The sequence below is a fragment of the Plectropomus leopardus genome, chromosome 1 (genome assembly GCF_008729295.1).
Source record: "Plectropomus leopardus isolate mb chromosome 1, YSFRI_Pleo_2.0, whole genome shotgun sequence".
Taxonomy (NCBI): domain Eukaryota; kingdom Metazoa; phylum Chordata; class Actinopteri; order Perciformes; family Serranidae; genus Plectropomus; species Plectropomus leopardus.
Window position 1 is genome coordinate 38,397,184 of NC_056463.1, and position 14,068 is coordinate 38,411,251.

The 14,068-nt window shown below is 41.8% G+C and overlaps 1 protein-coding gene across 3 annotated transcripts in view; it reads right to left on the reverse strand.

Annotated features, from left to right (window-relative positions):
- The window catches only part of arnt2 (aryl-hydrocarbon receptor nuclear translocator 2), a 74,889-nt gene that overhangs the window by 22,935 nt on the left and 37,886 nt on the right, over positions 1 to 14,068 (reverse strand). For all 3 annotated transcript variants that reach the window (XM_042484767.1, XM_042484751.1, XM_042484759.1), the window contains 3 exons: positions 12,458 to 12,560; positions 5,381 to 5,446; positions 1,738 to 1,823 (listed from right to left, as the gene is read on the reverse strand). In XM_042484767.1, coding sequence (XP_042340701.1) covers positions 1,738 to 1,823; positions 5,381 to 5,446; positions 12,458 to 12,560 — 255 coding nt within the window. The remainder of the gene's footprint in view (positions 1 to 1,737; positions 1,824 to 5,380; positions 5,447 to 12,457; positions 12,561 to 14,068) is intronic.

The window sequence follows — 14,068 nt, forward strand, 5'->3', positions numbered from 1 at the left end:
AAAGAGATAAATATGGGTATTTTATTAGTGTAGTTGGTTGATCCAGGTCCAACTCCTGACATGTGAATGCAAAATATTGAAATTCTACAGAATGTGTATAAATATACACAGTGACTGCTCTCTAAAGGTTGAAACCTGATTTTGCAACAAAATTCTGTTATTGGCTGATGCTGTTAGCTGGAGGCTGCTTTCATCAACAACCGAGCCCCCTGTCAATGCCCTCTAACCACCTGACTACTTTGTGTGTGTGAGGGGAGCAGGGAAGAGATGTGGATCAACGAGTGGTATGATTGAGGCAGCTGTGGGTCAGGGATAGAGCGGCTCGTCCACTTATGGGAAAAATCAGTGGTCTGATCCCCCACTCCTCCAGTCAACATGTTGTTGTCCTTGGGCAACAGTGTGTGAATGTGTGAATGTGACATGTAGTGTCAATGCGCTATGAGTGGTTGAATGACTAGAGAAGCGCCATACAAGTGCAGTCTTTTTATTTTACCATTGAGTGACTGGGCTTGTCTTAGCCCCCTTCCCAGCTCTGCCCATTTTGAGACTTTTTTTCATATTCCAGAGAGGATGCACTCCAGCCAAACGTAGGAAGTTTAGTTCCTCTTTAAAGTCGTCCAGAAATGACAGTTTTGGATCAGACCTGGTTGAGCCAGCAGACGGTGGTATATTTTTCAGAGTGGGATTGTCTTTGATTAAGGAGTTACAGGAAATCATTTGCATATCCAGAGCGTCACTTGTATCCTTGAGTGAGCTCCTCAGTTGTGGTATCAGTAATGAGATCTGCAGTAGGTCTAAAGGTAACATTAGCCTGAACACTTTACCACCTTTGTGGCCAGGGCAGAGCGCTGAACACAGCTAGTGTTCGGTGTTGTTTTTGCTGACAAGTGCGGACAGAGATATTTTGTAAAATATGTGGACAGAATATTTTTTGGAAACAGAGAGGGAAAATATCCATTCTCAGTGTATTTGTGTACTTGCAGACAGGGCCTTAAAAGCGGCAATAAAGCAAAAAGCTACAACTGGAAATGGTTTATTTGGAAAAGAAAAACTTGCAGATATGCTGAGCTGTATGATCCCATTTCCTGAGGGTATCGAGACTGGAGCAGAGAGAGGAGTGGAGTAACAGGAACACCTGGAGTTCCCAGGCAGGCCCTGGTAGGTGGGACACACTCCACATACAGGCTTGTTGATCCAACAAATATGTGAACTGTCAGCTGGGCTATTCATCAGCCACAGGACAGTCTATACAAACTCTCCTGCAGCCAATTACAGACAAAGACACAGTATTAAATGTTTGCTTTGCAGGGCATTAGCTCACCTGGTGGAGTGTGCTGTGTGTCATCATCTCTCTTTATTGTCTATCTCCAGTTGAACTATCTAATAACATGGCAAAAGCCCCCCAAAATAATTAAAAAAAACCTCTTCTCTATGCCTTGTATGTGAGCACAGGCTCATGGGATGCAGCATGGTCTTACATCAAAAGAGAACAAAGAAGCTGCCCTGAATCCTGACGTTCCACTCACACACTCTGGATGGGATACAAGAAGCACACAGGCTGCTGTGGATCTGGGGCTGAATCCAGCTCCTGATCCAGAGCTGTGCAGAGCCCACAGCTGCTTTACGTTACACTCATTCTGGCCAGGGACTCATGCAGTGAGGTGAAGTTTGGGTTAAGCAGGGATGGAGACGAGAGCATCCAGTTCAGGATATGTATGAGTGAGTGTGTTTGTTTACCTGCAGGAGGCCACGCTTTGATGTAGCCTGTGCAATGCACCACAGAGTACTGAGCCTCTCCTTCTTTAGAGGGTCCAAGACCATTCCTGTCCATTACACACACACACATGCACACACACACACACACACAGAGATAACAACATGTTAGAAGCTGAGCTGTGAAAGGACTCAACAGTACCAGTTATTTCAGACATTTAATACTCAAAACTGTCTGCTTCATCTCTCTGTTCCTGTAACTGCTTTTAAAAAACAAGAGCCTTTACCTCCTGTACATGAAGGGTGTAACGCCAAACAGGAAATGTGCAGGGTTTATATCAGAAGTCTTTTTCTTTTTCTGTGTTACATTTGTTCCTGCTTCTGTTCCTGCTCCTTCTACATACGTCTAAAAATAATATCTCAGATTTATATAGTGCCTTTCATGATACCACAAAATAATCGATTTTTACTGCATACTCAAATTAAACACATAACAGAACACTGTATTTCAATCCCACCTTCTGTGCACCAGTCAAGTCGCACATACAGTTTATATCCATGTCTGTGAAAAGATGGATGCTTCACAAACATCTCCCCCCAACAGCACAGAAGATCTCCACAATCAGCACAGTGACAAGGTGAACATGCAAGGTTCTTCAGTTATGAACAAAAACATGTTTTATAAGGTCACAGTGACCTTGACCTCTGACCACCAGATATTGCAATGCTTGGGTCCAAGTGGACATTTGTGCCAAATTTGAGGAAAACCCGCTCATGGTCATCAGATACTGCGTTAAAAAAGAAATGAGATGGATGCAGGTCACTGTGACCTTGACCTTTGAACACCAAAATCTAGTCAGCCCATCACCTGAAAACATAATGGCTTATTTTTTAAACATATTTAAAAAAAACAAAAAAAAAAACAGGTCACTGATGCTCTGTAGATGGGAACCAGTGATGTTCTGGGCAGTCTGAGTCACCCGCTGTAGAGCCTTCCTGTCCTGGGCCGTGCACAAACCATGCCAGTTCATGATGTTTCCAGTCAGAATTGCATCGGGTCATATTACATAACTTTTCTTGAAGAACAAGAGATTGTGAGTAGAATGTGAGGTCCAGATGAAAGTAAAGTTGGTCTTAAGTTTCTATGAAGACAGATGAGACAGCATATCTTTGCTCATTGTATTAAAATTTTTGCATTTTTGTTTTTTTTTCATAAGTTCCTATTTTAAAAATGGGAAAGCTCATCCAGAAGGATGAGCAAGGGTGCTGGGTGGGGGTGAATATTACTTCTTATTACTGGATGTTTTTTGTATTCAAACCACATTCCCTGATCAGAGTATCAGAGTATCAGGGTATTGTATTCAAATCTGTTTACACCTCCAGTGTGTATGTTCCATAGTGGCTCCATTTAAATATTATAAGATATTCAAGAAACACTTTCATGATATTCAACATCTGAGGGAAGTTCCAGAGAGCCAGATTCTCTTTGGTTGCAGCCTCAGTCAGAGATAACAGGCACCATGAAGGTGGTTATCACCCATCTCTGTTAACACCTCAGGCTCTGTGTGTGCGTCCACATAAAACCAGTCAAATCATGCGTTCAGCGTGCGTGCCGCCTACTTCTGCCTCTGAAGAATATGAAAAAATATTACAACAGTAAGCAACACCATTGCTTCAATTAAAGCGAGAGAGGAGTGCTGGCAGAGCATGACTGCATGTGTAAATTCACAAGTGAATATACTTAATAAACCACTGTTGATTTCTAAGGTGACCGCTGCACTTCAAACTTGATGCAGCACACTTGAACCTTAGACTAAGGCATGGACATCACTTCAGTTTTTGGACAAATCAAAGAGAAATTATTTTATATATTATCTGTGATTACCCCCCCCCAATCAGTGTTCTATCAGCCGTGGCAGTGTCTAGCGGACACACCCAGGTGTATGAACATAATCCAAACAAACCATGCATGATGCATATATCGCTAAAGTAAGTGCACAGCTTTGGTAGGTGGCATTACTAATGTAAAGTTACAGCTCAACATGTTGGATGAAGTACATTTATTCTCTAAACTGAGAATCTGTTGACTAGAGACTGACACTATTTTTAAAGGAGATGATCTGTCTGGAGCACAAGTTAGCATGGCCATCATGTATAAACACTACAGTCATTATTTCCTGTATGCAGATCTTCCTGTCAGGCTGCAATCTCAAATTACTTGGCTTCATCCCATTTCCTTATCTCACATCCCTGTTTCCCTCATTCGTGTCTCTTCCTCGCATCTTAGCTCCTCCCTCGTAGGATGAGAGAAGGGAGACATGTCTTTAGACAAATGAGACGTCCTTTCCTCTGAAGCGTCAAATGAAGTGACGTCTGTTTGTGATGACGCCGACAGCTGATCACATCTGGATCAGCTGTCTGTCAGCTTTATCAACAGCTGTTGAAATCTCTAATGTGTGCACACAAACTCATACACAGAATGTAGGACTATGTATGATAAAGATCCAGTCATCAGTGGCAGAGCAGCAGAGTTTTCTCTCTGTGTAACAAACACCTGCACATGAGCAGCCTGCTTTCTGTTTCTGTACTGCACTGTGTCCTGTTACAGAACAGCCTGTGTTTATATGATTTATTCATTATTTGCATCTGTCTCTATTGATATTCTGACTGAAAACTCATTACTTAAGAACCCAGGATATGATCATGATATCTTTTCAACATTGAAACTTATTTAGGTTAAATGTTTCAGGGAAAATTGACATTCTGTAACTCATCAGGCCTGATGTACAGGAATGATCATCCTCAAATGTGACTGAATAGAAATGACAATCAGTGTTGTAATAAGCGTTTTTTGCTGAAAGACAGGCTCTCTCAGACATTTATTGATTCCATAATATAAGTTAATGATGGAAATAACCAATCATGAAAAAGAATAATCTTTCAAATCAATGAAGACAGTTGTTTTGGCTTCTTCTGTTGGTCAGATTTTCAACCAGATGGTGAATCAGAAAACAATAAAGCATAAAGTTGTAAATGATTAAGCTGAGTTTAATCTCTGATCTGTCTTCCCTGCAGTATGGATCCTGCATGCCGCCAATCTTTAACTGCAATCATGGGGGCATGTCGGTCGGTAAAAGACTTCCGTGAAGGCTTCTCCCATGTATCCTCACTTCCCTCTCCTCTGAGAGCCTCCTCTCTCCTCGACTCTTCAAGTCCTCTGAGTGCATTTAAGTAAATGGAATGTCCTTCAGTCCCTTAGTCTTGATTGATTTCCAGGTCAAGTGACTGTGGATAGAGGATGGAGGATGCAGGAGTCGAGGAGGGATATTAAAATGCACCTTTGGAGGATGAGCACAACCTGCTGTCACCTGAGACAAAACCCTGGGCAAAAATTTCCTATAAACATATCTAATAATTGAAGGCAACCCAAATGAGCCGATCAGCATTTTGATCAGCTCCTCTCATGTCTTGGAGCAGCTGGGGACAAAACAAAAGGCCAACAGAAAGCTGACACATCACATTCTCAGTGACTTTATCAGCTGACTGTCAGAACCCAGTCACAGACAACAACAGGAACCTGACGGGGACATGTCCCCCAGACACTGAGGGTGAGGAGGAGAGGTATGACAGCAGATGACAGCTATGGTGAAAGAAGAAGTTCCTGTACCTGTATCTCTTCCTCATGTTCGACAGACGGTTTAGCGAGATGTGATCCAGAGGAGCGCTTCCGCACCTGCACACAAACACAAAACAAAGACAAGCTCACATTACACTCCAGTGGGACACGACACCAGCAAGCTTCTGCCAATCACAGCAGGAGACAGCACATATCCAACTGCTCGACAAACAATATCCACCACATAGTGACATGGCTCCCATGATCTCCTCCTTCACTGAAATGCTTCAAAATGTCAAAGTTGGCCACAGTTCTCACAAACTACGTTACACTCCTCTACGGAGAAAATGTCAGCTCTTCAAAGACTTAAAGTGCTCTCTTTGGTTTCATGCGAGCTCAAGCAGTACCATCCAGTTTCCTGTGAATTCCATTGCAGCCATGAGGCCAGCAAAAAAAAATGTTGGCATTGTACATTTCTGGAAACCACAGATTGACGATGACATGGATCAGATTATATAAATGTGAAGTGAGTTTCTCATCAGGGGAAGGAGAGATGGTGGATGGCGTGACTCCTCGGTGAGACGGCTGCCAAGCAGCAGACAGCTGCAGACCGCTCTCCCACACCAGCTGAAGTGGGTATTTTTTAATAAGAGCTCGGGATGCGTCCAGCTGTGTTTGTAGCAACCAAACAGGTCACTGAAGCCAGAACATGATGTTTCCCTAACCCTGACCCAAGGCTCAACATACAGGGATGCCATGTTGCCATTGGCAACCATTTTGAGAGACTGGCAAGCAATTCTTAGCCTTTGGTCGTGACTAAGGCGTGAAAAGTTCAGCTAACCCGTCAATATCACAAACAACGTGACAGCTACAGGGCGGATGAGCTGTGGAGGAGGAACGATGCCAGCTGGACTCTGTTTGGAGGCTGACTCAGTAAACAGCATGATGTTTGTTTGTTGTTCATGAGATTGTTGTTTTTGGGATGTTTGCTGTCAGATCTCAGAACAACCTGCTTAGACAACCTGACAATGCTGTCGAATTCCATGGAGACAGCATGACATCATCTCCGGTACACACATGGTCAACCTCATATTTTTCTCAGGCTGGGCTGAAATAAATGTATGATAAAGCACGGTGTAAAACCTCTTATACTTTTACCAACAGTTTTGTTTAATTTGGTGTTATCTGGTCCTCCAAGCAGGATCTTAAGTATGTTAAATTCCTTTGATGATTTACCTAATGCTTAACTGCATAATATCTTAATTACTCATAATATGACTGAAAACAGCAACCTTATTTTTAGTTTTTGCAGCCAAGCGCTGATGCCTGTTTGCCACCCTGGAGACCATTTTTAAATGTTTTTTGTTCCCAAACCTAACCGCACATTAACCACAGTGCTGTCACTACATAAAAGTGAACATTTCAACGTAAAGAATGGTAAAATTTCAACATATCAGCTACATTTGAAACATACAAATTAGGGATGCCAATGATTAACCGGCAACCAGTTAACCATAGAGAATACTTATGAGCGGTTACACTGGTCTGTAGGTTAATTGTGCCACTCTTCAGTTTGCTGCAATGCACCCCACCCAGGTCTGGTAGGAGCAGGCGGTTTGGCTTATCATTGCTAACAACGCTGTGTCGGGTTGAGGCAACATAATGCCATTGCACGTTTTTTTTTTCATTGTCCTCAAAAATCAACTGGTTAGTTATCTAATAAATGTCGGCATTTAGAAATTAAAATTAAGCAAAATTGAAATCCCAAGTGCAAATGTCACTTGAACATATAGTTTGCATAAATGCACAATGAAGTGTGTTGAGGCCAGGTGTAGCTGCCCGTGTTCTCTGATGGTGTTCATAGGAATCCAACCGACACCTAAACTCTTATGAAATATTGTTTCATTAAAAAAACACACAGAAAAAACATCAACAGCCGTTTACTTGATGGTCTATGTTTTTAGTTGTGGGGAATCCAATCCATTTCAGCTCAACATTGTTTAAAAGATTTCTGTTTTGAGTTCCTTTTTTTCCAACAGAAATAAAATGAGCTTGTTTGAAAGCACTATAACATGCATGATCTTGGTAATCCTAATGACTCACCCATCACTTCTGTTTTCTGTATGGAGTCAAATTAATGGTACCTCGAACAGTAAGGTAGTGGAATTATGTCCTCAACTTAAACATAAAGTCTGATTCCATTAGCAAAATCAAACAAATACAGATTTTGCTGCTTCTGATGCTTCTTAGTGGACAGTGGAAGTACGACACTGTCCCTGAGCAGAGCTGCTCAGCCGCCTGCTGATGTAGGAATGCTGGGCAAAGGTACATTTTGGGGTTTGATCATGATAACTGCAAAGCAGTGAGTATTAAAACAGCTGCTTTCCAAGACATTTTCCAGACTTTTCCAAGACAACAATCTGCACTGAAAAATAATTACTTTGCAACAAGGCCAAATCCCCAGCAAACAAGTGAACAGAGGCTCATTTTCAGCTCAGTACAGAGACACTTGTGCAGGTTGTGAACAGGTTGGACCTTCTCATGTCCAACATGTGCTGTCAAATGAACTGTGAGATATTTAACATACATGACTCGTTTTGTGTAGTTGTATGGGCTGTATAATTTGTGTCTAAATCAAGTTTTTTCAAGTGGATACTGTTTCATACCAGTTTCTATTCTAATGCTCTATTTCCCAAAAGACACACCACTGAAAATAATTAATCACAACAGCATGTAGGGGAGTGCTATAAATAAGTAAATGACCTTTGTTTACAAGATTGTAAAAGTGGAGGGAAATAGCTAAAGTCACAGTCACAGTCTGATGGGGAATGTGAGAGAGAGAAGTAGCCACACAAGCAGAGGAGAGCAAGCATCACCAGCAGCACTTTTCTGAGCCAGTGTGATCTGAATTCAGTTAAAGCAAGTTTAAGGATCAAGGAGGTATTTTAAAGAAGAACACAGAGCCACAGGTCTGTCTGCTCCTCCAAAACATCCTGCAAATCCACTGTGGACCACACACACACACACACACACACACAATCTGTACACAGCAGCTGGAACATACATCAGCTTCTCACAAACTCTATTATAATCAGGCCTGCAGCTATCCATTGTTTTCATTGCTAATTCGTCTGCTGATTACTTTATTGATGAATCATTTTGTCTATAAAATGCCATCAAATAGTAAAAATGCCCATGACAGTTCTTGAGAGCCCAAAGTTGTTATTGGTCGCTGATTATTTTTCTGCCTGTTGATTAATGGATTCATTGATTAAATCAAATTTCTTAAAGTCAAATAACACACCCCCATAATGTATTTGGAGGTCAATTTACCCTTTCATGTATAAGCCTCAGTTGGACCCCAACTGGCACATGCACACACTCGATAGTCCCCAGTTCATTATAGCCTAACATTAGCTTTTCACTTCTGTTGATTGCACGTAGGCTTCAAAATACGTAAAAGTGGTGTTCATTTGTGAAGATTATCTTGCTGAACAAAAGTTGTAATTATCATAAATGATTGTTTTACCACAGACCTTGTTTTCTGCAATGATCCCAAAATCCAGTGGAAAAATCCAACATGCTTTTTGATGAGGGAACCAGGGCAACATTAGCTTCCAGGTTGGCCAACAGAAAAATGTCATCCCGAGGCACGCTGTATCTCCACCTGCTGTGGAGGAGTTGGACATACCCTTTTGAATAACTGGATTCTCCCCCATTGCTTGTTTGCTGGTACAAGGACAGGAGTTAAATTACATGTTACCCTGCTCAGGCTGTAGACTGAACCCCGAGTCAGACCGGTCACACATTGGAGTTGGAACACCGGAGGCATCCATTGCTTTCACTGTATTTCCTACAGACCAGCGCTGTTTTTCTGTTTTTCTTTTCGAAGATATTTTTCTGTGGAAAGGCCAGTCTTGTGGCTGAGCATTACATAAACCTGCCTGGATCTAATAACGGCTTCCCTGAAATGTATTTTGTTCATCTCAGCTATGTTTATGTGCGTGCCACAGAAGTGGTTGCGTTTCACTGTTTGCTTGCAGTCTCTTTCAGAGTGTCCCAGCAGCATGTTGTTTGAATTATGCAGAGCCTGGAATAGCAACAGAACAGAAGAACAAGCCAGTCCAACAAATTCCTGACTACACGACACACTGCGGCTCTCATGCGACTCGCAGGCCTCTGTGATAGAGCCAGACAAAACAAGGCAACAGCCAGCGTGTCAGAAAGAAAATGGAAAAGGTGTGTTATTTTGTTAAACTAAACATGACCTCCTCCAAGACGCTGAAGCAGTCAAAGCTGCTTTGATGTAGTTTGTAGTCAATGAGTAATGAGGGCAAACTGTGATATCCTGAAAGAGAAACATTTCGCTAGAAGCTGGGTTTGTGAAGGGTCACAAGGTATCGAGTAGAGATGGAGTGATGTCCAACAGACGACAATAATTGTTAGAATACAGACAGCAAGCCTGCTAAGTCTAATTATATATGAAGTATTGAAACATCAGTCATTTCAGCAGCAACCTCCAGGGGGGACAGAAGGCCGTATGGTTTGAGGTCAAAGGCTCAAATGCACTTAAAGCTATTACTGAACAGCAGTATTTGGGAAAAGGTCTATCTGTAGCCTGGCAAAAGTTTATGTCTTATGCAAGAAATCCCACTTTGGGAGGAATTTTGTGCCCACAGGCATCACTGTTGTAAATAGCCTGGGTATGCTGTCACACACTTGTTCATGTTCACTGAGATGTTCCTCTCTGTGTTTAACTGTTCTTGGTGTTTTTCTGTACAGACAGTGAAAACAAATTTCCTCCGCAGAGGAGAATCTGAATTGTCACCTGTCCACCAACACTTCACAGTAGGTAAAAACCTACTTGGCAATAAGCAAGATTCTGATTTTCATGATTAGAGTGTATCAAAGGACAATGTGAAAAGACTGAGAAAATGTGAGAGGGGTACAGCTAACACAAAGCGGATCAAATTACGATCCTTTTTTTCCCTGTACCCTACCGAAGTGCTGCTCTTCTACAAAACAACCGGGCTCTTCAGTTCAGCATTTCTCTGCACTCAACCAAAGATTATTTGTGAGGGAAGAACCACTTTTGTACATCTGTGAGTGGACTGAGTGTTTTTGTAGTTCCCACAACTCCAACAGAGTGACACATTGTCTCTCTAGTGGATTCCTTCACGTAAAGTCAGTTGCATTTTCCACTTGATCTTTCATTCATATCATATGAATAATTTAAGCTCATAACTTGATCGAATGGATCAAACAGTTCCTGAAAAATGCAGTGTGTCATATGCAGTAGCTCCAGCTGTTAGATGACTGTCAGATCCCTGACAGTCTGTGGCTGCACACTCTGCTTCTTCAGCTGACTGTGTGCTCTGTGCTTTCAACTAACTGCTAACGAGAGTCTTGCTGTGTTTCAGTAGTCATTAAACATGTCGTCGTTCACTTCCCCTCGTAAGAAGTACTTACTTTATTTATTTAGATGTGTTCCTGATGGTTTGTAAAGCGCTAATCCTGCAACTTTCAGTCGATCCGTGATAGTCGTGATATTTCGGCTGAAAGGGAATGAGGGCAGCTTTCCCTCACCTCTCCAAGTGGCCTCTGTGTGACGTTCACCGTTATGTAACACTAAAGGTTGAGGGGAAGTGAAGGAGGAGAAGTGGAACTACTGATGAAACGCAGCGCCTGTCGCTTGGCAGCGGCCCGTTCCTCAGCTCAGCTCCTTCAGCGGATCTCAGTGCAGAGAATGCTGCTACGTTATTCATTGTTTTAAAACATATACTTGGCAATTATAATAATCATTTAAATTTGTCTGGGTGGTTGATAACGTGTTTTTCTGTGATGTGAGAAGTCATTACACATATTGACTTTAATTTTACCCCGACTTTAATGAGTATTTAAGTAATGGATGGGACTTGGCGTTGGCAAATATCCAGTATTAAAGGACTCTGATCTAGCCCAAAAACCCTTGGTAACATTCTTATATGCAAACAAGATTACAATAAAAACATTGGGTATATATATACCCAATGTTTTTATTGTAATCTTGTTTGAGATGCCATTGCTTTCCCCTACGTTCTCCCTCTGCCAGTGTCTTACAGCATCTTTTTCCTCCTCTGCCTCTGACTCACCCTGACAGCTCTACACAGGCCTGCATGTTATGAATAATTGTGGGAATAATAGTCTGAACACCACAATCAATCACTGAGGAAACACTATTGTAAAAGTGTCTGTGCGGCTAATTAGGAACAGCTCAGCAGGACTCTTGAATGTTTAGTGTAGGCAGCAGCTGAAAGGAACTGAAGGAACATCTCAGTTACTGTTACAGCAGCTGCCATCTTATATCAGAGGCTTCATTTGTTTTCAATAAACACCATCTGAGCAACACCTAGTTCATATTATTACTCATTATGTTAAAATATCAGTGGCATTATGATTCATAATTAACACTGCTGAAAAATGACCTCTCTAGGGTAAACTTATCATCTCGGCAAGGTGAAATGAATCTTAAGGTATTGTTAAACCTACGCAGACAAATTAAATCCATCTGACAAACAAAATCTTTCTGAAATTAAAGTGAATGTAAACCAGTCACGTTCAAAATGTCTGGACTAATTCCTAACCTAAATCTCTCTGGATTTCTTGTGTAATTATTGAATTATGGAAATACCTCAATATTATGAAGTTTTAAAAAAAATGGAATGCCTTGAATTAAAAAAACTCAAGATGATAGTATGGTAAATGGACTACACCTGTATAGCACTTTTCTAGTCTTATTGACCACCCAAAGCACTTTCACATGACATTTTCACATTCACACATTCACACACTGGTGGCTGAGGCTACTGTACACCTGCTACTCAGTGATCATTCACATGCACTCACACTCCAAGCAATTCTGGGTTCAGTATCTTGCCCAATATTACTTCAACATGTTGCCTGGAGGAGCCGGGGATTGAACCGCTGATCTTCCAATTAGAGGACGACCGGCTCTACCTCTGAGCCACAGAACACTTGTCCATGACAGCAGACAGCCTAGTTCTGGATGGACTGCCAGCTGAGGCCGTTCAAACAAACAGCCAAACTTCCACCAAGTCAACAGACAGAAATAAAAAGACACACACTCACCTCATGCGGCAGATGAAAGAGCGTCGGGAGCCCATGCACATCCTCATGGAGGACTGCTGTCCCTCCTTCTTCACTGTTCCTGTCTTCAGGTCCAGAATCCGTCCTGTTAACACACACATAGATAACATGTATTTGTTATCATGGTACAGGCTACTTAACAACACACAGCTGCTGACATGTTACGTCTGAGAACCTGTGTTCTCATATACAAATCTGAAGGAGCAGCAAAGGGTCTTGTACGCACACAGACTCAGGCAGACACACCAATCCAGTCTGTGATCACTGGACATGTAAGCCGGAGCAAACAGGTAACAGACTTCATTCACAGAGTGCTTTTCTAGTCTTTGTGACAACACACACATTTATCCATTCACACACACATTCACACCGCTGGCTGAGGTTACCATACAAGGTGCCACCTGCTACTCAGAACATGTGCACACTGATGGAACTGCCATTCGGACCAATGTGGGGTTCAGTATCTTACCAAGGGACACGCTGACATGTATCAGAGAATCATACCAACGACCATCTGATTAGTAAACGCTGGCTCTACCTCCAGAGCCACAGTCACCCCAACAGGAATTTGAAATGATGAGAAAACTGTGAAGCCCAGCACGAGAAAGAAAAGAAAGTCTGAGACTGTGCTGGGTAACACCTTTAATTTACCCCGTCTGTTTTCTGTCAAACAGGGCCAGTCGTCTGTTTTCTCAGATGGTCGGATCGTCATTGTGCCAGACTGTCAGCACCTGATATGAAGAGTGTATTGACAATCTAAGATCAACTTATTTTTTTATGAGAAAAAGGCGTAATACGCATGAATGGCGGCCCTGGGTTCCCTTGGTCTTATAATGTATAACACAACAGATTTATCAGCTGAGTGATATTTCATTTGTCATCATCAAACCTGTCTGATGAATAAAATCAAAACCAAGACGACACAGTGACCCCAACTCAATATATATCCATACATAGACATAGCTGCTAGCATATGAATACAGCATGTTCATTTCCCAATATTATAGACAGATCTCAAACAATGAGGCAGGACAGATTCATGAAATACATCAGTCTACAAGTCATCACCTCTGGTGTGTGCTGTCCTTTTCACACTCTTTAGCTAGTTGAGAATCTGCAGGTTCTTATAAGAGATCATTTTTGATTGTATATAGGCCTCGTATAACCAAATAAGAAAGTCAGATTTATTTTACCGTAAAAGAGTTCATCTCTTAGCCTTTTAGTCACACCTGTTGTTTGGCTAAAATTTGTGCTTCTGGCCGTTCACAATGACAGAAAAAAGAAACAGGGTCAAAGATGATTTTCCGGGGATTACAACCACAGCTGGAATCACTGTCATGTGGCCAGCAGTTGTCGAATACTTGCTGTGGACAGCCGTTGGTTCTCATCAGCTTCATTTAAACTGTCCCAGTTTGAGCTCACCATTTCTAATATTTTATTTCACTGTTATCAACTTAATCTGTGTTCAAAAGGCAGACAGCTCTGAAACTCTGTTCCCTGTGCTCATACCATCAAATCAGATATGGTATTTTTATAAACCCACTATGAAAGGCCTTATTGTGATCGGACTGGATTAACATCAAATTGCCATTT